Source organism: Chionomys nivalis, chromosome X (assembly GCF_950005125.1).
Source record: "Chionomys nivalis chromosome X, mChiNiv1.1, whole genome shotgun sequence".
NCBI classification, from domain to species: Eukaryota; Metazoa; Chordata; class Mammalia; order Rodentia; family Cricetidae; genus Chionomys; species Chionomys nivalis.
This window is the reverse complement of record NC_080112.1, coordinates 100,359,060-100,386,593: the sequence shown is the minus strand read 5'-3', so window position 1 is coordinate 100,386,593 and position 27,534 is coordinate 100,359,060. Positions and strand designations below refer to the sequence as shown.

Sequence of the window (27,534 nt, the reverse complement as noted above, 5' to 3'; positions counted from 1 at the left end):
ACATCTCCTCTGCTCTGTTTTCTTGACTTTCACTCTTGGTCTTATCTCCTTGATATTTAATTCAAAGATGAGTATGCTTTATTTATTTACTTGTTTTCTTTTTTTTTTTTTGAGACAGTTTTCTTTTCTGTTTTGAGATACTGTCTCAGTGTGTAGCCCTGGCAGTCCTAGAACTTGCTGTGTAGCCCATGCTGGCCTCAAACTCAGAGAGATTCACCTTCTTCTGCTTTCCCTTCCAGAGTACTGGAACTAAAGGCATGTGCCACCACACCCAGTTTGCTTTTTTTATTTTAATTTTATATTTTTTAGATTTATTTATTTATTATATATGCAGTGTTCTGTCTGCCTGTATGTTTGCAGGCCTGAAGAGGATACCAGATCTCATTATAGATGGTTTTGAGTCACCATGTGGTTGCTGGGAATTGAACTCAGGACCTCAGGAAGAGCAGTCAGTACTCTTAACCTCTGAACCATCTCTCCAGCCCTTTTTTTAAATCTTTTAAATATTTATTTGTTTTATATGTATGGGTATTTTGCCTGCATGTATATATGTGCATCACATGTGTACAGGGCCGGAATGGTCCAGAATAGGGTGTCAGAACTCATGGAAGTAGAGTTACAGATACTGTGAGCTGCCATGTAGGTGCTGCGAATGGAACCTGGGTCCTTTGCAAGAGTGTCAGATGATTTTAACAGTGTCTTAGTTAGGGTTTCTATTGCTATAGCTAAAAACACCTTGGGGAGGAAAGGGTTTATTTCATCTTGCTCAGCCTATTTTCTTTCCTTTTTAAAAAAATTACATATTTTCTTTGTATTTATTTACTTTTAAGAAGAAAACAATCTTTTTCATTTTACATACCAATCTCATTCCCACTCCCTCCCCTCATCCTTTTCTCTCTACCTAACCCCCCTACCCCACCCTCCTCAGAGAGGGTAAGGCACATTGCTTTGGGGAAGGTCCAAGGCCCTCTCCACTATATCTAGGCTGATCAAGGTATCTATCCGAAGAGAATGGGTTCCACAAAAGCCAGTACAAGCAGTAGGGATAAATCCTGGTGCCACTGCCAGTGTCCCACAGTCTGTCCCAGCCGTACAACTGTCACCACATTCAGAGGGGCTAGTTGGACCTATGCTGGTTCCTTCCCTGTCTGAGCTCCCATTAGCTCAGGTAAACTGTTTCAGTGGGTTTATATATCATGGTCTTGACCTCTTTGCTCATATTCTCACTCCTCCCACTCTTCAACTGAACTTTGGGAGCTTAGTCCAGTGCTTCGATGCAAGTCTCTGCCTCTCTCCAGGGGTGGCCCCACTTATAGTGGGCTGGGCCCTTGAATATCAATCAAGAAAATGCTCTCCAGATTGGCCTACAGGACAATCCTATGGAGGCATTTTCTCAATAAATATTCTTTCTTTCCAAGTGATCCCCCCTTGTATCATGCTAACATAAAAACTAGCCAGCACAGACAGTTTCTCACTTTTAGCCCTTGCTGGTCTGGCACTGTCTACGTAGACAAGACTGGTCCTGAGCTCATATAGAGGTCCGTTTCTTTCTACTTCTGCTTCCTGGTTGTTGGAATTGAAGGTGTGTGCCACCACATCCAGATGGTTACTTATTTCTATATTTTTTATAGCTTCTTATTTTTCTGTCAGATTGTAAAATTAGAGTCTAAAGGTTTGGACTTAGCTTTTATCGCTTTTTGTTTAGTATTAGCTCTTAATTTGTATTTGGCCACTGAATTGAAAATGGAAAATTGTTGCTTTATTTCAGGGCCTGCAGCCTCATCTCCAGGCTTTGTTGTCACTATATAAGACCTTTGCTCCTACTTTGATTTCTGTATCTTTGCCTATGAGGAGGAAGGTAAGGGATTACTGATAGATAAGTCCTACTGAGATTGAATACATTTTTATTTACTTTGTTTTGTTTGAGAAAGAGTTGTATGTAGTGGCATTTCATTTGTATTTTAGTAAACAACGCTTGCCTGAGGATCAGAAAGTAAAACAGCCCAAGTGGTTAGCCTTACAGACCAGTCAGTAGTAACACACACCTTTAATCCCAGTAGCCACACTAGTTGTTGCCATAGAAACCGGGCAGTGCATGCCTTTAATCCCAGTAGTGCACACCTTTAATCCAAGCCCTAGAGAAGACTATAAGACTGAAGGAGACAGCTCACAGGTTCAGTCTCATTTTGAGATTCCTGGAGGCAGGATCATCATTTTCGGACTGAGGTAGAGGTAAGAGCCAGTTTTTATTAATTGTGCTTCATTGGTATGGTTGCTCAGACTAGCCTTAACTCTTCTTCCTTCCTTGGCTTCCCAAACGCCAGGATTACAGATGTATACCACAACCCCTAGAAAAATTCATTATTTTTCCATAAAGTTAATTTAAAGATTTGGGCTAAAATCTTTCCCAACTCTTTTGGGAGAAGTCATATTAGAGATTACCCTTTCATAGTGTTGATCCCTTTGATGCATTATAGTAGATTTCTGATTAGGAAAGGATAAAAGCATTAAATGGATTTATAAGAGTATAAATATTTCATAATTAATATGCAACCAGTTAATACTTTGGTACTCTTATTATGTTGCTTTTACTCGTAAGTACCTAATCTTCTGTATTTTATACCTAAATCTGTAGATCTATTTTAATAATTCAAAGAATCTATGGACTTCAGCTCTGATTGCTGTGAAGCTAAGAAACCAGCGAGCTTTTCCAGAACCTCCAAAGCTGACGTTAGGTCCAACTAAGGGCTGTTCTCTAAAAAGAGTAAGTAATCTAAAGCAACAAAGGACTTGTAGTTTTAAAAATAGTAGCCATTCGGATGGTGGTGATCATAGGTATTTTATGTATTTTATTTTATGTGCATTGGTGTGAGGGTGTCAGATTCTCTGGAACTGAGTTATAGACAGGTTTGAGCTGTCATGTGGGTGATGGGAATTGAACCTGGGTCCTCAGAAAGGGCAGCCAGTACTCTTAACCACCGAGCTATCTCTCCAGCCCTGACCATAGGTATTTAAATAGATGTTGATAATCTAGTATTCTATGTAAACCACACTCATACTTCCATTAAGTGAAACAGCTTAATAACTGATTTTATTTATTTATTTTTACAATTGTAGCTTTCTAAAATATAGCCTCAGATGACCCAAAACTTGCTATGTAGATTAGGCTTGGCCTCTGTCTCTGAGTACTGGGATTAAAAAAGTATATTACCACATCTGACTTGCTTTAATTTTTTTTAGATTGTCTTTTTAGTGCACTGACAGATTATTGTATTATCTTTCTTCTTTAGAAATGGAGTTCTCTCTCCGTTATACCAGCACTCAATTCTGCTAACAAAGACTGTGGGGGAAAGACGTGGAGTCTCTCTGATTATTTCAGCAGCAGTAGGTCATTTCCATTAGAAGAGCTTCAAAGTTTCCCTCACCTTTTACAGAACATTCATTGCTTAGAGGTATGTGACTGGAGCAGGGACTGACTCGAATTTTCTGTGTGTTCTAGATAGCCTCTGTTTTCAGTACTTGAGTTTGGACTCAGCCTCACACATGCTAGGGAAATCCTGTACACTAAACCTTATCTCAGGCACCATATCCTCTATTTTTGTTGTATGTTTCCTATTTAATGTTTTACTTATTGTTGGGACCTACATTTCATATACTTATTGTTGATTGTTTCATTTTACAGCTGCCTTCTCAGATGAGTTCCGTGCTAAACAACTCTCTGCTGCTTCACTATATTAATTGTGTCAAAGATGAGTCAATCTTACTGAGGCTCTATTATTGGTTGAGTCAAGCATTGCAAGAAGGTAAGAATTGGTGGTGTAAACTACTGTTTAAATGGGAGTGGAAAAAGATAGTTTGTAGATACATTTCTTATTCTAGGGCTGGAGAGATGGCTCAGAGGTTAAGAGCACTGGTTCCTCTTCCAAAGGTCCTGAGTTCAATTCTCAGCACCCACATGGTGACTCACAACCATCTGTAATGAGATCAGGTGCCCTCTTCTGGCCTGCAGGCATACATACTAAATAAATAAATCTTTAAGAAAAATAGATTTCTTATTCTAGATTAGAAATTCTAGGTCAGAGATTATATGCTATAATCATCTGGTACAATATGTTGAACATGAACATGGTGTTGTCATTTTAAGACATTCAAAAGGGAGTGCTGTTAGGTGAATACTGCTAAATGATCATCAAAACTTACCAGATGGCTGGCCTCAATCTCAGAGTTCTTTGTATTCCTGGGAGTGTGCAAGAACCATTAATAGTAAACTGACTCAGAGAAAATCAATTTATAAGACAGGATATCAGCTGTAGTAGGAGCTGCGGGCCTCTTCCCACAGCCCGGCTCCCGCATGGCTAGCTTTATACCCAAAATAACAACACACGCATTGTATTCTTTTAAACACTGCTTGACCCATTTCTGTTCATATGTGTAGCACCCAAGGTGCGCTTACTGGGAAGATTCTAGCCTACGTCCATCCTGGGTTGGAGTTTCATTGTGTCTGCTCTGGAGAGGAGAGCATGGCGTCTGCTCCAGAGAGCAGAGCTGTCGAGTCTGAGCTCACTTCCTCTTCCTCCCAGCATTCTGTTCTGTTTACTCCACCCACCTATGTTTTAACCTATGAGGGCCAAGCAGTTTCTTTATTACTTAACCAATGAAATCAACAGATTGATATATGACACTCCCACATCAATCAGCTTATTATTTTATAATAGAAGTGATTCTTTCTGTTAACCAAAATACTCATGTGTGCCAAGTAGATTACCTCCTCTAATGACACATTGGTTGTTAGAAAATTTTTTACTCATGGAATTAAAGGAAGTGACAGTGAGGAGTCTTTCATGCAGGCCATAGTAAAGCCACTTTATTATCCACAGTGACATTTTCCCTGGTGAGTTCGTTGACTATCAAGAGTACTTATTTCGTGGATATGTAATTCCTGACTATTCAAATCTTTGAAGTCAGTTTTAGTCACTATAGGCTATTGCTCCTTTGACATAGAGTCTTTCTTTATGGGATATGTGATACGTTAATATGGGATAAGGGTAAGTTCTCACCACTTGTAGCTTATACTCTACTCACCCTACCTATTTTCAGCTGTGCATTTATAGTCCTTTGCGTTACTGTGAATTGAACCTAATCTTATTCATTATAAGTGAACTTTTCCAGTGTTTTTACTATAAACTTTCCCCTGTGTTATGTTTGTTGACTGTCACTTGCAAATCCCTGTTATAATCTACAATGTCACTTAGGGTAGTCCAATCTTACAACGTTTTAATCTGTCTTTTCTTTGTCACTTCAGAGTAGTGATATATTTTGTTTCATTTTTATTGCATAACCAGATGCCTGTTTTTAATATTTCTGCTCTAGAATGTGTATGGTATAATATGAATAATTATGAACAAGAAAAAGAATTTGTAAACTTGCTGGACATTGTCATCAGGGTGCAGTGCTTCTTACAAGTAAGATTCTACCATTTGTTTTCTATAGATGCTATTATTCTTAAGATTTATTTGGATGTCCATTGTAGTATTCTCTTGTAGTTGACATTTTCAGTTTTTGAGATAGGGTTTCATGTGTCACAGACATGTCCACCACACCTGGTTATTTCCAGTATCGGGAATCAAACTAAGGTCCTTGTGCATACGAGGCAAGTAGCCTACCAAGTGAGTCATACCCTAAGCCATTGATTTTTATTTTTACTTATTTATTTTCCTTATTCTTCGCTTTTTCAAAAGATATTATTTGCTCAATTTGAAATTTATAGAACAAAGTTGGAATGGTGTTTATTTTTGCACTATCATGTTTGAAGAAAGAGTAAGTTTAAAATTTTAAATTAGCGGAAAGTTCTATAATTTTAACAAAATAAATGATTTAATGCATTCAATTAATTGAATTAGCTAGCAATATAAATCTTATAGGGTTGTTTCTTGTGTTCTTTTTTGGGGAACCTTGTGCATACTGTGTGAACTCTTAGTTACCACTGATCCACATCCTCAGCCCATGACTTTGTGTTCTTTTTAATTACTTAATCCTTTGACAGGGCCTCATTAACCCAGGCTGGCCATAAAATTAGTATGTAGCTGAAAATTACTCCGAATTCCTAATTAGATCTTCCTACCTCTACCCCTTGAATGCTGGGATTACGGGTGTGCATGACCACACCCAGTTTAGGTGGTTCTGGAATTAGGCAAGCACTCAACTGAGCTCCAGCTCCAGCACATGACTTATGTGTTTAATAGCAATGAATAGCTATGAATCTTTTGGAGTTTGAGATGTATCTCAGCATCTGAATTATTTGTCCTAGGTATCTCTGAGTTGTAGCTGAAGCTAGAACTCGTGAATTGTCTCTGTCTGTTGCTCTCACGCATCTGAAACAGCTATAGCACAAAATAGAGTGGTTGTTAGAGAGTATTTCTGATTTTTAGTTTTAGACACAGTTTCTCTATGGAGTCCTTGGCTGTCTTAGAACTCTCTCTGTGGATCAGGCTGACCTTGAACTCACAGAGATCCACCTGCCTCTGCCTCCCAAGCGCTGGGATTAAAGGCGTGCGCTACCACTGCGCAGCTAACAAATGGCTGTTTTAGGTTTTTGTTATTGTTTGTTTTTGCTTATTCAAGACAGGATTTCTCTGTGTAACAGCCTGGCTGTTTTAGAACTTCCTTTGTAGACCAGGCTGGCCTCAAACTCACAAAAAATATTTTTCGTTTCTTTTTGAGTCAGGGTTTCTTTGTGTAGCTCTGCTATCCTGGAACCAGGGTGGCCTTGAACTCAGAGATCTACCTGTCTCTGCTTCTGGAGTATTGGATTAAAGGCATGCATTGCCATAATCTAGCTTAGAGTATTCATGATTCTGTACGAGATTTTGCAATCACCTTGTGTTTCAGGAAGGGTTTTACTCCTCTGAAGCGTTCCTGTATAAGAGCCTGCCTCTCTGGGATGGCTTCTCTTGTCGGTCACAGTTCCTTCAGCTTCTGACCTGGGTTCCATTCAGTAGCTTCTCTGGTATGTATTATGAAAAGTTATTAGTTATTTTTCTTTTGCTGTGATTAAACACCATGACTAAGGCAACTTAGAAAGAGTTTATTTTGGCTTCTGGTTCCAGAGGGTTAGAATCCATGACAGTAGAGCAAAGGCATGGAGGTGGGGCCAGGAATTGAAAGGCTTGCATCTTAAACCACAAGCACGAAGCAGGGTGGACTAGGAATGGTGCTTGGCTTTGAAACCTTAAAGCCCATCTCCAGTGATGTACTTCTTCAGCAAGGCCAGGATTCCTAAACCTACTTGAATAGTGCCACCAACTGGGGACCAAGTTTTGAAACGTCTGAGCTTATGTGATTCTCATTTAAACTACAACTCGTTTAATTCAATGTGATATAAATTAAAACTATTTTGAATACTCTTATTTTCTATTTCCTAGAGATGAAGCCACTTCTTTTTAATCATCTAGCACCTCTTTTCTTGACATCAACAATTTATTTCAAGGTAAAAATCCAAAAACAAACAAACAAACAAAAAAACCTAAATAAATCTTACTTATACTAAAGAAAAAACACACTTCTATTAACTGGTGTCAAATAATTCGAAACTGGAATTTTGGCAGTAATTTTCTTTCTTCTTCTCTTTTGAAATGTTGTAACATTTAGAGTGTATGTGTGTGTGCATGTGTGTGTTATTGTGTATATGCCACAATGCATGTGCCATCACATGGAAATTTGGCAGTCAACTTGTGGTTTTCTCCACGTGTGTTCTGGGTCTAGAACTGAGGTTGTCAGGCTAGGCAGCAAGTTCCTTTACACCCATTGGGTCATTTTACCTGCCTACCTTTTTTTCTCTTCTTCCTTCTTGGCTGCCTGCCTGCCTGCCTGCCTGCCTGCCTGCCTGCCTTCCTGCCTTCCTTCCTTCCTTCCTTCCTTCCTTCCTTCCTTCCTTCCTTCCTTCCTTCCTTCCTTCCTTCCTTCCTTCCTTCCTCCCTCCCTCCCTCCCTCCCTCCCTCCCTCCCTCCCTCCCTCCTTCTTTCCTCCTTCTTTCTTTCTACTTTTCTTTTCCCTTCCCTTCCATTTCCTTTCCCTACCCCTCCTCCTTCTCCCTCCCCTCCTTCCCTTCCCTTCCCTCCCCTCCCCTCCCCCTCCCCTCCCCCTCCCCCTTCCTTTTCTCTTTTTCTTTTTTCTTTTCTTATGTAGCCCAGTCTGGGTCAAACCCAATAAACCTTTTGTGTAGGTGTGGATGTCTTTGAACTTCTGCTCCTCCTGTCCCTCCCTCCCGAGTGTTGGAATTACACTCATGCACCATCATATCCAGTTTCTGGGATGATGGGGTTCAAACCCAGGCTTTCATGCATGCTAGGCAAGCACTCTACCAACTGAAATGCACCTCTAGTCCTCCAGCAACAATTTCCTTCCTTCCTCCCTCCGTCCATTCCCACTCTTTCTTTTGCTATTAGGGTTTGCTAGTTATTGTAGCCAATGCCTACCTGGAATTTGTTATATAGACAAGGCTGCACAGCAGTTCTCCTGGCCCTTGCTTCCCCAGTGTTGACAGTACAGGTGTGTTTCACCACACCTAGCCTCCGCATTCATTTTGTAACTGCACTGTATTATGGAACAGAAAGTTCAAGTGTGTAGAACTTTCTGGTTTGAAAGCTTCATCACACCTTTTTCCTGAATTGTTACACTAGTAAGCAGCAAATGAGATCACAAAAAGCGTGTCAAATGCATATTAACTTGAATGTAGAAACAAACTAACTGGGAAATACTCAACAGTACTTGGAGTACCATTATATTTTGTGTGTGAATTGAATGCATTGTTATTAACTCCGAGCCACTAACAACGCATCAGTATCACGTTAAAGAAATTAAAGTCCTTCCCCTGGGGGTCGTTTAACCAAGAGCAAGAATATGATTCTTTTCTGAAATCTTTAACAGAGTTTTACAAGGGTTTAATCCACTGGTTCCAACTGACCCAGACAACAAACAGAACTTCAAATGTCATTCTTTAATCTGTAAGTGTTGTGTTCAACGTTTCTGGTGGATAGTCACTTTAGAAGGTTACTTTCATTCTCTGTATTTGCTGCTTTCAGCAAAAAAGCAAAACAAAAACAACCACATTCATTTTTCTGGGTTGGGGACATGGAAAAATACATAACTTAAGGTTACAGCTATGCACTAGCTTGGGTTGTAAAATCAGATGACTCAGGAAGTTCAAGGCAAGTAAGGGTGATTGTTACATTGTTCTCATAAAGGCAGGATAAACAAACAGGCTGGATACCCAGTAGGCTAGCAGGTCCTTAAGTTTTAAGTGACCTCAATGTGTGTTCTTAACTCAGACTGTGAGGTCCAGCCAAAGTTCCAGTCTCTAAGAACATAAGGGTGATTTTATCATGATGCTTTGCCAGATATTTGACCATAATGCTTGTTTATTTCATACATATACTAATTATCCTTTTTTGAGGCTTTCTGGGATGTGGGGATGTGAAGTTGAGACAGGGTCTAACTATGTAGCCCAGCTTTCCCTGGAACTCAGAATGACCTTTTACCTGCATCTGTCTTCTTGCCTCCGCTTTCCAGGCTCTAGGATGCTCTGTTCTAACTCTTCATCACAACCGTGCGAGTGCAGTAGCAACCAAAGCTAACCAAACACCTTGAGCCACTTTCCCATTGAACTCATTCCTCTGGGAGAGGAGTGACGATAAACTATTTCTCCTACAAGCGTTTGACACCTGAAATGACTCACTGTTGGCCACGTTTATAGGAAAAATAGGTTGTTCTGGTCAGTGTGTCTCACAATTTGTTCCATATCACTTAATTGCCTATCACATTAACTTGAATTCGCTCATTTTATTTTACTTGTAACTCACTGCTGTATATCCACTGTCATTCAAATGAAAATCCCAGTTATCCTAGCTAATACATTTTCAGAGACTATTTTGAAAAAAAATTTTGCAATTTTCTCCTAATCTTCTAGTTGAGTTCTTTTTAATTTCTTCACTCATCCCATCAATCTAAAGAGCTGTTGAGTTAGCTTTGAACCGTAGGCACTTGTCATTTTTGTAGGTCAGGGTGGTTGATAATTAGCAGTTGTTCATGATTTAACATTCATTTAGACATACTATTTATGTATGAGAGTAGGGGATGGGGATAAGGAGGGAGAAAAAGAGAAAAGGCAACCGAAGATGAATCAAGAATAGAGAACAGTATTTAACTTTCAGGCTCAAAACGAGACTCAGTGAAGACAAGGAATTCTGAATGAGGCCCTGGAAAGACAGGATAAAGTCTGAGAACAAAGATTAGGAATGTTTGTTTTCCAGAGTTACAGGAGACTCATTTTTAAAACTATTGGAAAGTATCTTGTACTCCAAGACCACAAAGTAAAAGGGGTAGAGAAGTCTTACTTGTAACAACTTCAAATGATCTCTGAGGGGACAATAAGGATGATTTTGTTTCTGAGATAGAGTCTTATGCAGCCCAGGTTGACATCAAACTTGATATGCACGTAACACTGGTTTTGAACTCCTTTATCTCCCTAACTCTACCTCCTAAGTGCTGGAATTGTAGATCTGTGCTGCCATGCATGGCCAAGGGTGATGCTTTTTCTTTTTTTTCCCTTTATTTTTGCTTTTTCAAGACAGGGTTTCTTTGTGTAGCCTTGGAACCTGTCCTAGAACTTGCTGTAGACCAGGCTGGCCTTGAAATCACAGAGATTCACCTGCTTCTGCCTCCCAAGTGCTGGGATTAAAGGTGTGTGCCACCACCGCCTGGCCAAATGGTGATGGTTTATTTGATGATGTAATATGTGTTATAGAGGAATGTGATTTAGAGAGCATTGTTCCTGGACTAAGCTGGAAGTCTTGTTGAGGTATGTTTCTCCTAGAAAAAAAAAGTGCTAGCACAAATCTGTGTTTGTATTCATCTGCCCTTTGTAATCGGAACACGTGGGAATAGCAACTATTTGACTTCTAGGTGGGTATGGCCATCCAAGGTCCCTTCCATTTCTAGCCTCTGCTGGGTCTAAATACTGTTTGCTTTGGATGATTTTGTTTTGTTTCCCCCTCAGTGTAGTCTTCTTCAAAGCCTGAAAGAACTACTGCAGAACTGGCTCTTGTGGCTTTCGATGGATGCCCCCATGCAACCGGTGACAAGCAGTCCTCTGTGAGTTATCCTGTGATCGTCACAGAGATGATCTATATAAAACTGTGCATATAGAATCTAATAGTATGGCGTGAGACTTACTTAGTTCATGTGAATAATTCGTAGAACTTTTAGTTACTCTTCACATTTCATTCCCACAATCCTGAAAGAAAAGTAAAATTTCCAAGTTACTATTTTTTACATAAACCAAAAAGCAACCCTTTTGAATGACTTGGCACTAGGTAATATAGCGATAAAGGCTGGAAAGCTGAAATTACAATATAGCTTTGACTTCCATTTACTTTAATTTACTTTATATAATGCAGTTTTATATGTTGAGCCAATTTTAATGATAGGGTTTGTTCCTGAGGTGTATTTTGTTTACATACATTAATTTATTTTGGCTTTGGAGTTAAAAATGAATTTGATTTTTCCATTAAATGTATGCTTTACCCACAAACTGAAAGACTGAATTTTTTTTAGGAACTGCATAATCAGGATATTTTGATTCTTTCTGCCTATTTGGATTCTCTTATATCCTGTCAGCCACATGATTCTTTAAGGCTTACAAAGTTTATACTGCAGGGAGTTGTAAGCATAATGGAAAGGAGAGCTGATAGAGCACCAAGATCGTGCGGGTTAGATCTCTGGGTGGACTGGAATGAAGCAGCGTCTTCTGCACATACCAGGACCACCGCACTCAGGAACTCACAGCAACTGTGCTTGCCTGCACAGGACACACACAAGGACAAGCCAGTCAGTATGCTAGCATGGAGCCTCCGCCACTGAGTAGCTAAGGACAGTCAACTTGTGGGATACATTTTGTTTCTTTAAGAGTATACTCCTGGTAGACTGACCATGCCCCAGTGAATGACCATGCTACCAGAAGTATGTGGACAGCACAAATGGACAGGAGTTGATGGCTTATTACATTCAAAAAAGAGGACATGGAATTGAAGGAGCATAAGGTGGGAGGAGTTAAGGGGAGGAGATGCTGAATATGATCAAAGTACATTGTATAAAATTCTCGAGGAATAAAATGCTTTTAAAATTATAAATCGATAATATAAATAAATTTCAGCTGGGTGGTGGTTGCGCACGCCTTTAATCCCAGCACTTGGGAGGCAGAGACAAGTGGATCTCTGTGAGTTTGAGGCCAGCATGGTCTACAAGAGCTAGTTCCAGGACAGGCTCCAAAACCACAGAGAAACCCTGTCTTGAAAAACCAAAATAAATAAATAAGTAAGTAAATAAATAAATAAATAAATTTCAAATATAGAAACACACACATTCACACACACATACACACACACACGAGTACAATGTTGTCAACCTCTAGTATATTACTTTTCTTGTTGCAACAACGAAATTCCTAACAAAAGCAGCCTAAGGGAGGAGGGTTTATGTGGCTCACAGTAGAGAGGGTGCAGTCTGTTATGGTGGGAAAGGCGTGCTTGTGGGAACCCGAGGCAGCTGCTCACATTCTGTCCGTATTTAGGAAGCTCAGGAAGCAGAGAACAAGGAATGCTTGCTCTCAAGATTGTAGCCCTAAATGCCACCACCTCTGTTTAGAGTGAGCCTTCCCGCAGCTCATCTAGATAATCTCTCACAGACATGTCTAGAGGTTTGTTTCCGTGCTGATTTTAGATCCTGTAAGTTAAAAATCAAGACTAACCACTGCACCTATGTATCTATCATCCAGTTTCAACAGTTAGCAACTCAATTTAGCAACTTTTCTTTTTAAGAACGTTTGTTTTTTTTTTAATAAGTGTATGGGTGTGGGCGTGTGCAGGTACCCTTGGAGGCCGAAGGTTTGGATTCCCTGGAGCTAAAGTTTACTGATGATTGTGAACCATCCACTGGGAGCCAAACTTAGGATCCCTGGAAGAGCAGTATGTTTTCTTAACTGCTGAATGATGTCTCTAGCCCCATTCTAGCCTTTCACTATTTACTTTTCTCCTTAGACTATTCTTTAGAGAAACCCAGATACTATCTTACTTGTTAAAGTGGTGCTGTTACGATACCTAAAATCAAGAGTTTTTCAAATGTCGGACTATTATTAATCCATGTGTTTATGTATGTACACCCACCTGTACACATGCATGGCAACAGTATGTGGGAAGGTCAGAAGGCGATGCTGTGGAGTTGTTTTGCTCCTTCCACTGTTCATGGGTTCTGAACGTTGAATTCAGGTTGTCAGGCATATATGACAAATGCTTTTCCCTCTTAGCCATCTCTCCAGCCCAACACATAACATTTTCATTTTCTTTTTTCATACAGGGTCTCATGTATCCCAAGTGGCCCTCAAACTTATTGTGCAGATGAGACTGGCTTTGAACTACTGATCCTCCCTCAAGTGCTTTCCAAGTGCTAGGCCTGTAGGAGTAGAGCACTGTATTCAGTTTGGGTGGTGTAGGAATCACTTCCAGTGTTTGTTTGTGTTGGGGGAGCATTGTACCAACCGAGCTACATACCCAGCTCTCCCACACAGCTGTTAACTGCAAATTGAACCAATGTCCAAACACTGAGCTCAGATTTGTTTTCCTTTTTATCCTTAGAGTGGGTTATAGTTTGGGTGGGAGAATGGAGAGTTAGAAATAGGGTAGCCTGGAAAAATTGTAATTAAATTCCTCCTATTCGTTATACTGTTTCTCTATATGTTTATTCCACTTTTAAAAGCCAGTGGAACATGGAGCATTAGTAGGTAGTGAAGATATCTTTTTGAAAAAGATAGCATTATACTGTGTAGCCTTGACTGGCCTGGTACACGCTTTGTAGACCAGGCTGGCCTCGAACTCACAGAGCTCTGCTTGCCTCTGCCTCCTGCGTGCTGGGATTAAAGATGTGTGCCATCATGCTCAGCTAGTGAAGAAAGATTATGAAGGTCTAATTCTCAATAAGTGTATGGTAATGTCAATACCACTTGGGAACTTCTCAGATACTAAAATCGTTAGGCCCTGCTCTTGATTTACTGAGTTAAGCCCTACAGGTGACTCAGTAATTTGTTTTACCACTCCCACAATTCTAGTCAAGCTTTAATTTATGAGCCACAATTATAAAGAAATACTACCAGAGCAGTGTTTTTGCTTGTATAACCTTTGGTCAGCTTGCAGTGTATCTCAGACACCCCTGAAATAAGTACCTTACAGTTTCTGTAAGTCTTTCCACAAGTCCTCCTTCTCCTTTTTCTTTTGTGTGTTGCTGGGAATGAAACTCACACCTCATACATGCTAAGCATTGCTTTACCACTGAACTAAATTCTTAGCCCAGATTTTTCATAATTGTGTCATAAATTTAGGGAGACCATCTGAAAAGGAACAGTGCTTTTAAAGCAGACAAATGGGCATGTGTCTAGATAACCTTGTCATAATATTTGGAATTAAATAATATTGCCTGTGTGCCAGTCACTTAGCAGATGCTTGACTAGAGGCCTTACAACCTGAGTCCAATTGCAAGATCTTATAAGATAGCAGACGAGAATAGACTTCTAAGAGTTATGTTCTGACCTCACATGTGCATTGTGACCTGTATGCCTGTGCATGTGTACACACGTGATAATTGATAAAACAGACACAGCAAAGGTTCAATATAGCTTATAAGTTTTCAGTAATTCATTTTGGAAAAATTAGTATGTTTTATTTCTATTATATGACCATTTGCCATGTAAGCTACCAGAAGAGAGTAAATTGTAGTGATAGATCCTAAGAAGAAAAGGGTAGAAGACCATCCCACTATCATTTTCCTGGGGCATTTCTGGCTGCAGCAATGATTATCAAGAAGGTTATCATTTCACAGGTGGCATCTGGGAGTGCTGAACATACTGCAGGGGTTGGGGTAGGAGTGTGAGGCTCTTCTGAAGCATGGATTGTTTTCTTTAGAATACAGAGATTTCTAAAGAAGTAGTCACCAAGAAGTCTCTTCTGGGACTGAGGATGTAGCTCAGTGGCAGTGCACTTGGCTAGCATGCAGCAGGGCTTGGGTTGTGTATCCAGTACCGCCTTAAAAAGGAAAGGTTTCTGGGAGCAGTCATTGTTTGCAATCATTTGTGACACATTTGGGAAGTCCTGCCAAAACTCAAGTATGCTATGTCAGTTTGCAAGTAAGCAGCTTATTGTCTGCTTTGTTAAATGATCGCTAATATTTTCCTGCTTCTGTCGTTGAAAGCATCATGGTAGTGAGTGTGGAAGAGTCAGCATCTCCTAAACTCTGAGACTATATGTTATCCCAGATTGTGTATTATACATTATTGTTTTATCAAGGCTAGTCTGGTCTATGTAGTAGTGAGTTCCAGGACAGCCAGAGCTACATAGTGAAGCCCTATCTGAAAAAAAAAAATTTAAAGACTAAGAGTAATCACTGTGCTTTTAAATTTATATTTAGCTTTAATTCTTTTGTTATACATTAATCCCAACTGCAGTTTTCCTTCCCTCTACTCCTCCCAGTCCCTTGCCCTATGTCACCTTTTTCCCAGATCAACAACTCCTTTGTTTCCCTTCAAAAAAAATGATCAGGCCTCCTAGGGATAGCCACTGAACATGCCTAACAAGATTCAGTACGACTGGACACAAAGCCCCTCATATCACAGCTGGATGTGGCAACCCAGTTGGAGGAATAGGGTTCCAAGCACACGCAAAAGTGTCAGAGATACCCCCACTCCCATTGTTGGGAGTCCACAAGAACATCAAGCTACACAAGCATAACATATCTGCAGAGGACCTAGCTCAGACCCATCCACGGTCCATGTTTGTTGCTTCAGTCTCTGGGAGCCTCTATGAGCCCTGCTCGGTTAACTCTGTGGGCCCTGTTCTAAGTGGTGTCCTCGGCCCCTCTGGCTCCTACAATCCTTCCTCTCCCTCTTCTCTTCTCTGGGGTTCCTGTGTCCACCTTGTGTTTGACTGTGGGTCTCTGCATCTGCTCCTGTCGGTTGCTGGATTACACCCCTCTGATGACAATTGGGCTAGGCACTGATTTATAAGTATAGCAGAATATCATTAGGAATCATTTCATTGCATTTTGTTGCAGTCATGTTTAGTTCTACCCTGGGTCTCTGGGCTGTCCAGCCCCTGGTCCCTGGCCATCCAGGCAGTGACAGGCATGTGCTCCCTCTTGTGGCATGGGCCTCAAGTTGGTCCAGTCATGGGTTGGTCACTCCCACAAGCTCTGTACCAGCTTTACTGCAGCATATTTTGCAGGCAGGAAAGATTGTAGGTTGAAGGCTTTGTGGCTAGGTTGGTGTCCCAGTCCCACTGTTAGGAGCCTTGCCTGTTTATAGCAGATGGCCAGTTCAGGCTTGCTATTCCCCATTACTAGGAGGCTTCACTAGGGTGTTCCCACTTCACTGAGTTTCTACATCTATCCCGAATGCTCCCCAGTTCTAGTTGTCTTTTCCAGTACTCTCTCCCTCCCCTCCAGATCCCTCCTGTTCCCATCCCCATCTACCCCCAGTCCACCCACAAAATCTGTTCTATTTCCGCTTCTCAGATCCCTGTGTCCCCCTTGAGCCCTCCTTGTTACTTAACCTCTCTGGGTCTGTGGATTGTAGCATGGTTATCCTTTATTTTACAGCTAATCTCCACCTATGATGACAACATACCCTGTTTGTCCTTCTGGGTCTGGGTTACCTCACTCAGGATGATCTTTCTAGTTCATCCAGCTGCCTTCAAATTTCATCATGCCATTGTTTTTAACAGCTGAGTAATATTCCATTGTGCATTAATTTTTTTATCCATTCTTTAGGTGAGGAGTTGGTGGATTAACCACAATACTATGGTTGATAACTGTGTGTTTTTTTTTTATAAAGAAAGTGAATTATACATTGGAGAACTGATAGTTTTTTAATTCCCTATCCATCTATTGCTTTATATTGCTTACCTTTAGCTTGGAAACTGAGCACTTTTTCTGGTGTATATCTGATTATTATAATCTCTTATTACAGAGAGACAACTTTGGGTGAATCTATGACCTCTCTGGCTCAGTTGATTGAGTACGTGGGCTGGCTGTCCCTGATGGCATTGCGCTTGGAGAACAATAGTACATTGTTGTTGCACTTTATTTTGGACTTCTTTGAGAAGGTAGTATACAAATTACAGTTATGATAGGTAGTCACTTTATTGGCCTATGGTTTAAATTTCATATATAATCATGAAGGTAAGTTATGATCTTACTATGTAGCTAAAATCACCATGTTTTGAAATTAATAGTTTATTTTCACATGAGTGACTTCAATAGAACAAGTGTAGCTTTACATGAGTAACTGACTTTCATATGTTTACTGAGGTTTCTGACCCACCTGGTCCTAGTCCTGCCTAGTTCCTGCAGTCGTTAAGTCCCAGAGAAATCACACAGAAGTCTACATTAATTATAAACTGATTGGCCCAGTAGCTCATGCTTATTAATTAATTCTTATAATTTATATCAGCCCATAATTCTTGTCTGTGTTAGCCACATGGCTTGGTACCTTTTTCGGTGAGGCAGTCACATCTTGTGTCCTCTGTCTGGGTAACAGCTGCAGACTGCGCTTCCCTCTTTCCAGTATTCTTGTTGCCCCGCCTCTACTACCTGCCTGGTTGCCCCACCTATATTTCCTGCCTGGCTGCTGGCCAATCAGCATTTTATTAAAATACAATTGGCAGGGTACAGACCATTGTCCCACAGCATTCATAAAACAACTGTAGAAAAATATCTGGTTGGTTTTTAGTTCAGATACTATTTTATAATACATTGATTGACCAATTAAAAAACTGACCCTAGGTAGAAGTCTGTGTCTAGAGTCATTTTGTTGTTGTTATTTTTCATTTATTGTTTATCTCCATCCCCTGGCAGAACAAAAGAAAATGTTACATTGCCTTTTCAGATCTGTACTCCTGACATTTCACATTCTTCATTTTTTTCCTGGTACCTAATACTTTTATAATTCTAGTCGTTTACTGTTTTATAGGATTTAACATGGGTAAATCTATAACCACCACAAAGTACCCATTATAATCTTCCTTTCTCCAGTTTTCCCTATTCATTCACCAACACCTAGTTAGTTTTGTTTGTTTTGAGACAGGTCTCATGTAGCCCAGGGTGGTCATAAACTTGATGTGTAGGCAAGTGTCTTAGGATTTCTATTGCTTTGATAAAACACCATGACTAAACCAACTTGGGGAGCAAATGGTTTATTTCAGTTTGCCTTTCCCAGTCACAGTCTATCATGAAGGGAATTCAGGACAGGAACCTGGAGGCAGGAGCTGATGCAAAGATCATGGAGGATCACTGCTTACTGGCTTGTTCCTCATGACTTGCTCAGCCTGCTTTTTTATGCCATGCAGGATTACCAGCCCAGAGGGGGCACCATTCACAGTGAGCTGGGCCCTCCCACATCAATCATCAACCAAGAACATGCCTCACAGGGTTATCCATAGTGCAGTCTGAAGGAGCCCTTTCCTCAATTGAGGCTTCTTCCCTGTTTCAAATGACTCTAGCTTATATCAAGTTGACTTAAAACTAGCCAGCACATTGAGGATCCTCTAATCCTCTCCTGGAGTTCTGGGATTAAAGACTTATATCACTATTCCTAGTTTATATTGGTACTGGGTATTGAAACCAGAGCCTTGTTTATATTAGACAAACATTCTGCCTTCTGGCCCTAATCTCTGGTCTATGTTACGTGTTTGTTTAAAAGAATGTGCTCCGTTGTTTTCCAGGTTGCCAGTTAAATGATTATGATAAATGAATATTTCAGAGATTTAAGGAGATAAAAATGTTCCCTTGCTGTAACATGTTTTTCAAGTTCTAAGATGAAATGAAAAAAATTTAAAGATTTAATTCCTTTTATGTGTATGAATGCTTTGCCTTCATGTATGTCTGTGCACCACATGCATACTTGGTGCCACAGAGGACAGAAGAGGGCATTGGATTACCTGGAACTGGAGTACAGATGGTGGTAGGCCACCATATGGGTGCTGGCTCTTCTGGAAGAATAGACAGTGCTCTTAACTCCTGAGCCATCTCCCCAGCCCCAAGATGATGATGATGATAGTAATAGTAATAACTTATATAATAATATATAAATTATTATTTTGAGACAGGATTTTACTGTGTGTCCTTGGCTGGACTTAAATTCATAAAGAATTAACTACCTCTGCCTCCTGAGTACTGGGATTAAAGACATGCACCGCCTGGCCTAGCTAAATATTTTAATAATGATCTTATAGAAATAATTTTCGGGGGTTAAGGTTGATCTTTAATGAATTGTATTTTAAACAAACTTATAGCTATCCTTTTAATTTAGAAATTAGTCAGGTTCAAATGTAATGATATATTATTGCTTATCTTATATTAATTATTCTTTAATTAAACTTCATTGATGTACAGAAAGTAATATATATTTTGATATTAACATTCTTTCCAAAAGGTGTGTGACATATATGTAAATTATGACCTTCCATTATTGGTGCTGTTTCCTCCTGTGATCTTCCATTCTGCACTCCTAAGCCTGGATGCCAGTATCTTGAACCAGCTTTGTTACATTATGTACAGGTACAAATCCCCCTCTCCCTTTAAATAATTTGATGAATTACTACATTATAATTCTATCTTCATTATTTAACTATAATAAAATTAAAATTCCTATCAATTTTCTTCCAGGGTCTGTGGAAATAGGAAACATAGTTTTGGGGAATATGTTCTTCTAATGTGAAGCTCTAATAGTTATGTTGTTATTTTTTGATATTTATTGAGCTCTACATTTTTCTCTGCTCCCCTCAATGCCTCTCCCTTCCCCTTTCAACCCTTCCACAAGGTCCCCATGATCCCAATTTACTCAGGAAATCTTGTCTTTTTCTACTTTCTACTTCCCATGTAGATTAGATCTATGTAAGTCTCTCTTAGTGTCCTCATTGTTGTCTAAGTTCTCTGGGATTGTGGTTTGTAGGCTGGCTTTCTTTGCTTTATGTTTAAAAACCACCTATGAGTGAGTACATGTGATAATTGTCTTTCTGTGTCTGGGTTACCTCACTCAAAATGATGTTTTCTTGCTCCATCCATTTTCCTGCAAAATTCAAGGCGTCGTTATTTTTTTCTGCTGTGTAGTCCTCCATTGTGTAAATGTACCACATTTTCCTTATCCATTCTTTGGTTGAGGGGCATTTAGGTTGTTTCTAGGTTCTTGCTATGACAAACAAAGCTGCTATGAACATAGTTGAGCACGTGTCCATGTGGCACGATTGAGCATCCTTTGGATATATACTCAAAAGGGGTATTACTGGGTCTTGAGGGAGGTTGTTTCCTAATTTTCTGAGAAATTGCCACACTGACATCCAAAGGGGTTGTACCAGCTTGCATTCCCACCAGCAATGCAGAAGTGTTCCCTTTTCCCCACAACCTCTCCAGCATAAGTTGTCATCAGTGTTTTTGATCTTGGCCATTCTTACAGGTGTAAGATGGAATCTCAGAGTTGTTTTTATTTGCATTTCTCTGATGACTAAGGATGTTGAACATTTCTTTAAGTGTCTTTCAGCCATTTTAGATTCCTCTGTTGAGAGTTCTCTGTTTAGGACTGTACTTCATTTTTTTATTGGATTATGTGTTCTTTTAGTGTCCAATTTCTTGAGTTCTTTGTATATTTTGGAGATCAGACCTCTGTCTGATGTGGGGTTGTTAAAATCTTCTCCCATTCTGTAGGCTGTCGTTTTGTCTTGTTGACCATGTTCTTTGCTTTACAGAAGCTTTTCAGTTTCAGGAGGTCCGATTTGTTAAGTGTTTCAGTGTCTATGCTGCTGGGGTTATATTTAGGAAGTGGTTCCCTGTGCCAATGCGTTCAAGTCTATTTCCCACTTTCTCTTCTATGAAGTTGAGTGTGGCTGGTTTTATGTTGAGGTCGTTGATCCATTTGGACTTGAGTTTTGTGCATGGTGATAGATATGGGTCTATATTCATTTTTTTGCGGGGGGTGTTTGAGACAGGGTTTCTCTGTAGTTTTGGAGCTTGCCCTGGAACTAGCTCTTGTAGACTAGGCTGGCCTCGAACTCACAGAGATTCGCCTCCCGAATGCTGGGATTAAAGGCTTGCACCACCACTGCCCTGCTATTTTCATTCTTCTATGTGTTGATATCCAGTTATGTTAGCACTACTTGTTAAATATGCTTTCTTTTTTCCATTTGATATTTTTTGCTTTTTTGTCAAAAATCAGGTGTTCGAAGATGTGTGGATTGATATCCGAGTCTTCTATTCGGTTCCATTGGTCCTCCTGTCTGTTCTTATGCCTATACCAGGCTGTTTTCAGTACTGTAGCTCTGCAGTAGAGTTTGAAGTCAGGGATTGTGATGCCTCCAGAAGTTCTTTTATTGTACAGGATTGTTTTGGCTATCCTGGGTTTTTTGCTTTTCCATATGGAGTTGAGTACCGTTCTTTGCATGTCTTTGAAGAATTTTGCTGGGATTTTGATGGGCATTGAATTAAATCTGTAGGTTGCTTTTGGTAAGATTGTCATTTTTACTATTTTAATTCTCTACCCAAGAGCATGGGAGATCTTTCTACTTTCTGGTGTTTTGTTCAGTTTCTTTCTTCAAAGATTTAAAGTTTTTGTTATACAAGTCTTTCACTGGTTTGGTTAGAGTTACTCCTAGATATTTTATGCTGTTTGTGGCTATTGTGAAGGGTGATGTTTCTTTGATTTCTTTATCAGCCCATTTATCATCAGTGTAAAGGAGGGCTACTGATTTTTTTGAGTTAATCTTGTATCCTGATACATTATTGAAAGTGTTTATGAATTGTAAAAGTTCCTTGGTAGAATTTTTTGGGGTTGCTTATATAAACTATCATCATCAGCAAATAGTGAGAGTTTGATGTCTTCTTTTCCAATTTGCATCCCCTTGATCTCCTTTTTTTGTCTTATTACTCTAGCTAGGACCTCAAGAACTATATTGAGTAGATATGGAGAGACAACCTTGTCTTGTTCCTGATTTCAGTGGGATCACTGTGAGTTTCTCTCCATTTATTTTGATGTTGGCTGTTGGCTTGCTATATATTGCCTTTATTATGTTTAGGTATGTTTCTTGTATCCCTGCTCTCTCCAAGACCTTTATCATGAAGTGATGTTGTATTTTGTTGAAGCTTTTTTGGCATCTAATGAGATGATCATGTGGTTTTTATTTTTCAGTTTGTTTATATGGTGGATTACGTTGACAGATTTTCCTATGTTGAATCATTCCTGCATCTCTGGGATGAAGCAAACTTAAATCATGTTGGATGATGGTTCTGATGTGTTCTTGGATTCGATTTGCCAGTATTTTATTTAGTATTTTTGCATCAATGTTCATGAGTAAGATTGGTCTGTAATTCTCTTTCTTAGTCATGTCTTTCTGTGGTTTGAGTATCAGGGTAATTGTAGCCTCATAAAAAGAGTTTGGCTCTTTTCCTTCTGTTTCTATTGTGTGGAACAATTTGAGGAGTATTGGTATTAGTTCATTTTTGAAAAACAAGTCCTGGACTTTTTTTGGTTGGGAGAATTTTGATGACTGTTTCTATTTCTTCAGCAGTTAAAGGTCTGTTTAATTTACTTATCTGGTCTTGATTTAATTTTGGTAAGTGATATTTATCCAGAAAGTTGTCCATTTCCTTTAAGTTTTCCAATTTTGTGGAGCACAAGTTTTCTAAATATGACATTATGATTCTCTGGATTTCCTCTGTGCCTGTTGCTAAGTCCCCACTTTCATTTCTGATCTTGTTTCTTCTGCCTTTTGGTTAGTTTGGATAAAGGTTTGTCTATTTTGTTGATTTTCTCGAAGAACCAACTCTTTATCTCACTGATTCTTTGTATTGTTTTCTTTGTTTCTGTTTAGTTCATTTCAGCTCTCAATTTGGTTATTTCCTGCCATCTAGTTCTCTTAGGTGAGTTTGCTTCCTTTTGTTCTAAAGTTTTCAAATGTTCTGTTAAGTCACTAGTGTGGGATTTTTCCAGCTTCTTTATGTAGGCATTTAGAGCTATGAACTTTCCTCTTAACACTGCTTTCATTGTGTCCCATAAATTTGAGTATGTTGTGTGGTCATTTTCATTGAATTTTAGGAAGTCTTTAATTTCTCCCTTTATTTCTTCCTTGACCCATTGATGATTCAGGTGAGCATTGTTTAATTTCCATGTGTTTGTGGGTTTTCTGGAATTAGCATTGCTGTTGACTTCTAGTTTTATACTACGGTGATCTGATTAGGTACATTGGGTTATTCCAATTTTTTTGCATTTGTTGAGGTTTGTTTTGTTAGCAAGTATGTGGTCAGTTTTTGAGAAGGTTCCATGAGGTGCTGAGAAGAAGGTGTATTCTTTTCTGTTTGGATGGAATATTCTATAGATGTCTGTTAAGTCCATTTGAGTCATCACATCTGTTAGTTCTCTTATTTCTCTGTTCATTTTTTTGTCTGATTGACCTATCCAGTGGTGAGAGGGGAGTGTTGAAGTCTCCCACTATTAGTGTGTAGGGTTTAATGTATGATTTAAGCTTTAGACGTTTTCTTTGATATATTAGGGTGCCTTTGTATTTGGGACATAGATGTTCAGTACTGAAATTTCCTCTTGATCGATTTTTCCTGTAACTAATATGAAATGACCTTCTTTGTCTCTTTTGACTGGTTTTAGCTTGAAGTCTGTTTTGTTAGATATTAGGATAACTATACTTGTTATGGATTTGCTGTGGGTCCCCACAAACTAAGGTGGTTGGTCCCCTGGGTGTCCCTGGCAGCTAGCCATGTGGGCAGCAGGTGGGCAAGGGGTAGACAGATAGGCACACCGTGCAGATGGATTTACTGCAAGCTGCCAGGGTCCCAAGCAGGGACAGCGCAGGAGACCATGCGGCAGGCTCCATGTGACTACAGGGGGTGGGCTAGAGAGACAGATAGACACACCATGTAAATTAAAGTTAGATATTTATTAGATGGGTTATGGAGGGGAAGGAAAAAGGGGAGACGGGGAAAGAGAAAGAGAGAGAAGAGGAGAGAGAGATGGGGGAGGCGAAGAAGTAGATGAGAGGCAGAAACTGCCTCTCCCAGAGAGGGGACAGGAAGAGAAGAGAGTAGGGCAGAGGCTGCAAGGAGGAAGGGAGTGGGCGTGTCTTGTCTCTTAAAGAGCCAGAATATTATAATACCCACTTGTTTCTTAGGTCCATTTGATTTGTATATTTTTTCCCAACCCTTTCCTCTGAGACTGTCTGTCTTTGAGGTAGAGATGTGTTTCTTGTATGTAGAAGAAGGATGGATTCTGTTTTCGTATCCAATCTGTTAGCCTGTGCCTTTTTATAAGTGAGTTGAGTCCATTTACATTAAGAGATATTAATGACCAGTGATTGTTATCTCCTGTTAATTTAGTTTTCATCATTGGTAATGTTAATTTGTGCATTTTTTATTCTTTGGGATTTGTTGTTATGATATTATCAATTGTCTGTGATTTTGTTGGTGTAGCCATCTTCCTTCCTTTGGTTAGAGTTTTCCTTCTAGTATTTTGTGTAGGGCTGGGTTTGTGGCTAGGTATTGGTAAAATCTAGATTTGTCATGGAATATCTTGTTTTGACCTTCTGTGGTGATTGACAGTTTTGCTGGGTATAGTAGTGTGGGCTGTCATCCATGGTCTCTTAATGTCTGCATAATGCTTGACCATGACCTTTTGGCTTTCATTGTCTCCACTGAGAAGTCAGGTGTAATTCAGATAGGTCTACCTTTATATGTTACTTGACCTTTTTCCTTTGCAGCTCTTAATATTCTTTCTTTACTCTGTATATTTAGTCTTTTGATTATTAAGTGGTAAGAGGACTTTATTTTGTATCCAGTCTATTTGGTGTTCTGTAAGCTTCTTGTATCTTCATAGGCATATCTTTCTTTAGGTAGGGAAAGTTTTCTTCTATGATTTTGTTAAATAAATTTTCTATGCCTTTGAGTTGAACTTCTCCTTCTATACCTATTATTCTAAGATTTGGCCTTTTAATGGTGTCTCATATTTCCTGGATATTTTGGGTTACGCTTTTGTTGGATATAATGTTTTCTTTAACTGAGTGTATTTCCTCTATTGTATCTTCAGTGCTTGAAATTTTCTCTTCCATCTCTTGTATTTTGCTGTTCATGCTTGCTTTTGTGGTTCCTGATCTTTTCCTCATTTTTCTGTTTCTATAATTCCTTCAGCTTGTGTTTTCTTTATTGTTTCTATTTCAGTTTTCAAGTCCTGAATAGTTTCTTTTATATGTTTGATTTCTTTTTCTTGGTTTTCTTTAAGTGATTTGCTGATATCTTCTAATTTTTGTTTGTCTTTTCCTCCATTTCTTTAAGGGAATTTCTCATTTCATCTTTAAGACTTGCAAACATTCTCTTGACGTTATTTTTTACGTCATTTTCTTCTAGTTCATCCATATTTGGTTGTTTAGATCTTGCTGGTGTTGTGTTGCTCTTTGTGGTGTAGCATGTGATCTTACCTTTTTTACTCATCTTTTCCTCTAATAGGTGTGGTTGGGACTGTCTGAGATTCTGTTGTATAACCTTCTAGGTGCCAGTGAATCCAAAGCTCAAATAGTTGTTACTTGTGGTACAGTCAGTGTACAGTTCTAGTTACCCTGCTGGTTACTCTGCTCTTGGAGATAGCTCAGCACTCCTGTGCCTTGCTCTGCTCCCTTAGAGTTTGCTGTCTCAGGCCTACCTTGTCCTAGGTTGCCGGCTTTGCCCTGTTTCTGTAAATCCTGGTCTGGATCCCCTCCTCCAGAAGTCCCTGCCTTGGAGTTGAACCTGGAAAGGTTTTTGACTCTGTCTACTGCCTCGGAGGTCCCAGGCTTGGGTGCACCCCCCACCCACAAAGGACCTGCTTACTCCCTCAGAGGTCCCAGACTCACACTTGGACCCACAGAGGTTCCAGGTTCCTGCCTATTCCCTTTCATGTCCCAGACCAATGCCCGGACCCACAGAGGTCCTGGCTCAGACCTACGCCCTCTGAGGACCCAGCCGACATGTCTGGTTCCTGCCTATTCCCTTAGAGATCCCAGGTTCACTCACGCCCAGACTCATCGGGGTCCTGACTTAGTCCTACTCCCTTGAAGGTCCCAGATTTACATCTGGACCCTCAGCGGTCTCTGGCTCTGGCTCACTCACTCAGCGGTTATTCTCCTGTATCTGTTCTGGTGGAGATGGCTGACTCTGGATCTGGTTGCTGTCTCAATCCTGATCTACCAGTGTCCCAGGACCAGGTTGGCTCCCGGGACTGGATTTGCTCCTGGCTTCTGCTCCCGGTGGAGCTTGTTCGCTCTCTGCCCTAGGTAGCTGGTTCTGTCCCACTCCGGTTCTGGTGGAAATCTCTGACTCTGGGTCATTTCACTGGCTCAGTCCTGATCCACCAGTGTCCCAGGACTGGGTTGGCTCCCGGGACTGGATTTGCTCCTGGCTTCTGCTCTTCTAGAAGCTTTTTTCAATTAAAGTTTCCTCCTCGTGGATGACTTTAGCCTGTGTCAAGTTGACATAAAACTCATCTATGAACTTCCCATGCTGCTTCTTCCGAGTCTGGCTCGAAACTCTTTATGTTGTTATTTTTATTATTTAACTTTTTCTTATTTTGAGACAGGGTTTTTCTGTGTAACAGCCCTAACTGTCCTCGGACCCACTCTGTAGACCAGGCTGGCCTCAAACTCACAGAGATCTACCTCCCTCTGCCTCCCAATTGCTGAGAATAAAGGTGTGTACTACCATCACCTCATTATTTACAAATTTTAATTACTTAATAAATTTAAATTTAATAAAATTAAAATTTTTATTGTAAAAGTTTGCTTATTGTTTAAAATTTTTATTCTATTATCCTCATTGGATATATAGTGCTGTTTTTTTCTACAGACATGTTTCTTGTGGCGCATCATGTTCGTTGGCTTTATTTGCACCTTTTTCTCCTTTGCTGCTAGTCTATTTCCTTTATCTAGTCTTCTGCTTATCACACTATATATCAAAGATTTTTTTCTATCTATATAAACTATTGGATCCACAAATGAGGGAAACATGGTATTTATCTTTCTGAGTCTGGCATATTTCACTTCAAAGTGATTTGAAGATGCGTTATAGAAGTGCCTTAAACACTAGAACTGAAGCAATGCTATTTTTCCCCTCCCCCCGTAGGGCATATGGAATTAAAGTCTTTGCTGTAGATTGGCTTGTTATATAATGGCAGTGTTGCACTCAGCTTTGTTAATTAAAATTTCTGTGTGTTAAAGAACAATTAATCATTGGCTGATATGTGTTGAAGTGTATGTATTTTCTCTGGTAAAAGGGACATTTTCTGGGAGGCAATAGGAACTATTTATTGCTAGTTATGTGACCCTCTAAGCATTATTTCTAACCTTTTGCTCTTTTACTTGTGAACCAAGATTATTTTTAATCCTTAACTTTAGGACCTTTCAGCCTAGGTTTTATCAATGT

The 27,534-nt window shown here is 39.7% G+C and overlaps 1 protein-coding gene across 1 annotated transcript in view; it reads left to right on the top strand.

Moving 5' to 3' along the window:
* Positions 1-27,534, top strand: part of Cenpi (centromere protein I) — a 67,834-nt gene that overhangs the window by 17,365 nt on the left and 22,935 nt on the right. The window contains exons 8-17 of the mRNA XM_057759980.1: positions 1,769-1,858; positions 2,636-2,764; positions 3,291-3,452; positions 3,683-3,803; positions 5,371-5,462; positions 6,889-7,006; positions 7,422-7,486; positions 11,054-11,148; positions 17,063-17,198; positions 19,526-19,650. Of these exons, the coding sequence (XP_057615963.1) occupies positions 1,769-1,858; positions 2,636-2,764; positions 3,291-3,452; positions 3,683-3,803; positions 5,371-5,462; positions 6,889-7,006; positions 7,422-7,486; positions 11,054-11,148; positions 17,063-17,198; positions 19,526-19,650 (1,133 nt within the window). The remainder of the gene's footprint in view (positions 1-1,768; positions 1,859-2,635; positions 2,765-3,290; positions 3,453-3,682; positions 3,804-5,370; positions 5,463-6,888; positions 7,007-7,421; positions 7,487-11,053; positions 11,149-17,062; positions 17,199-19,525; positions 19,651-27,534) is intronic.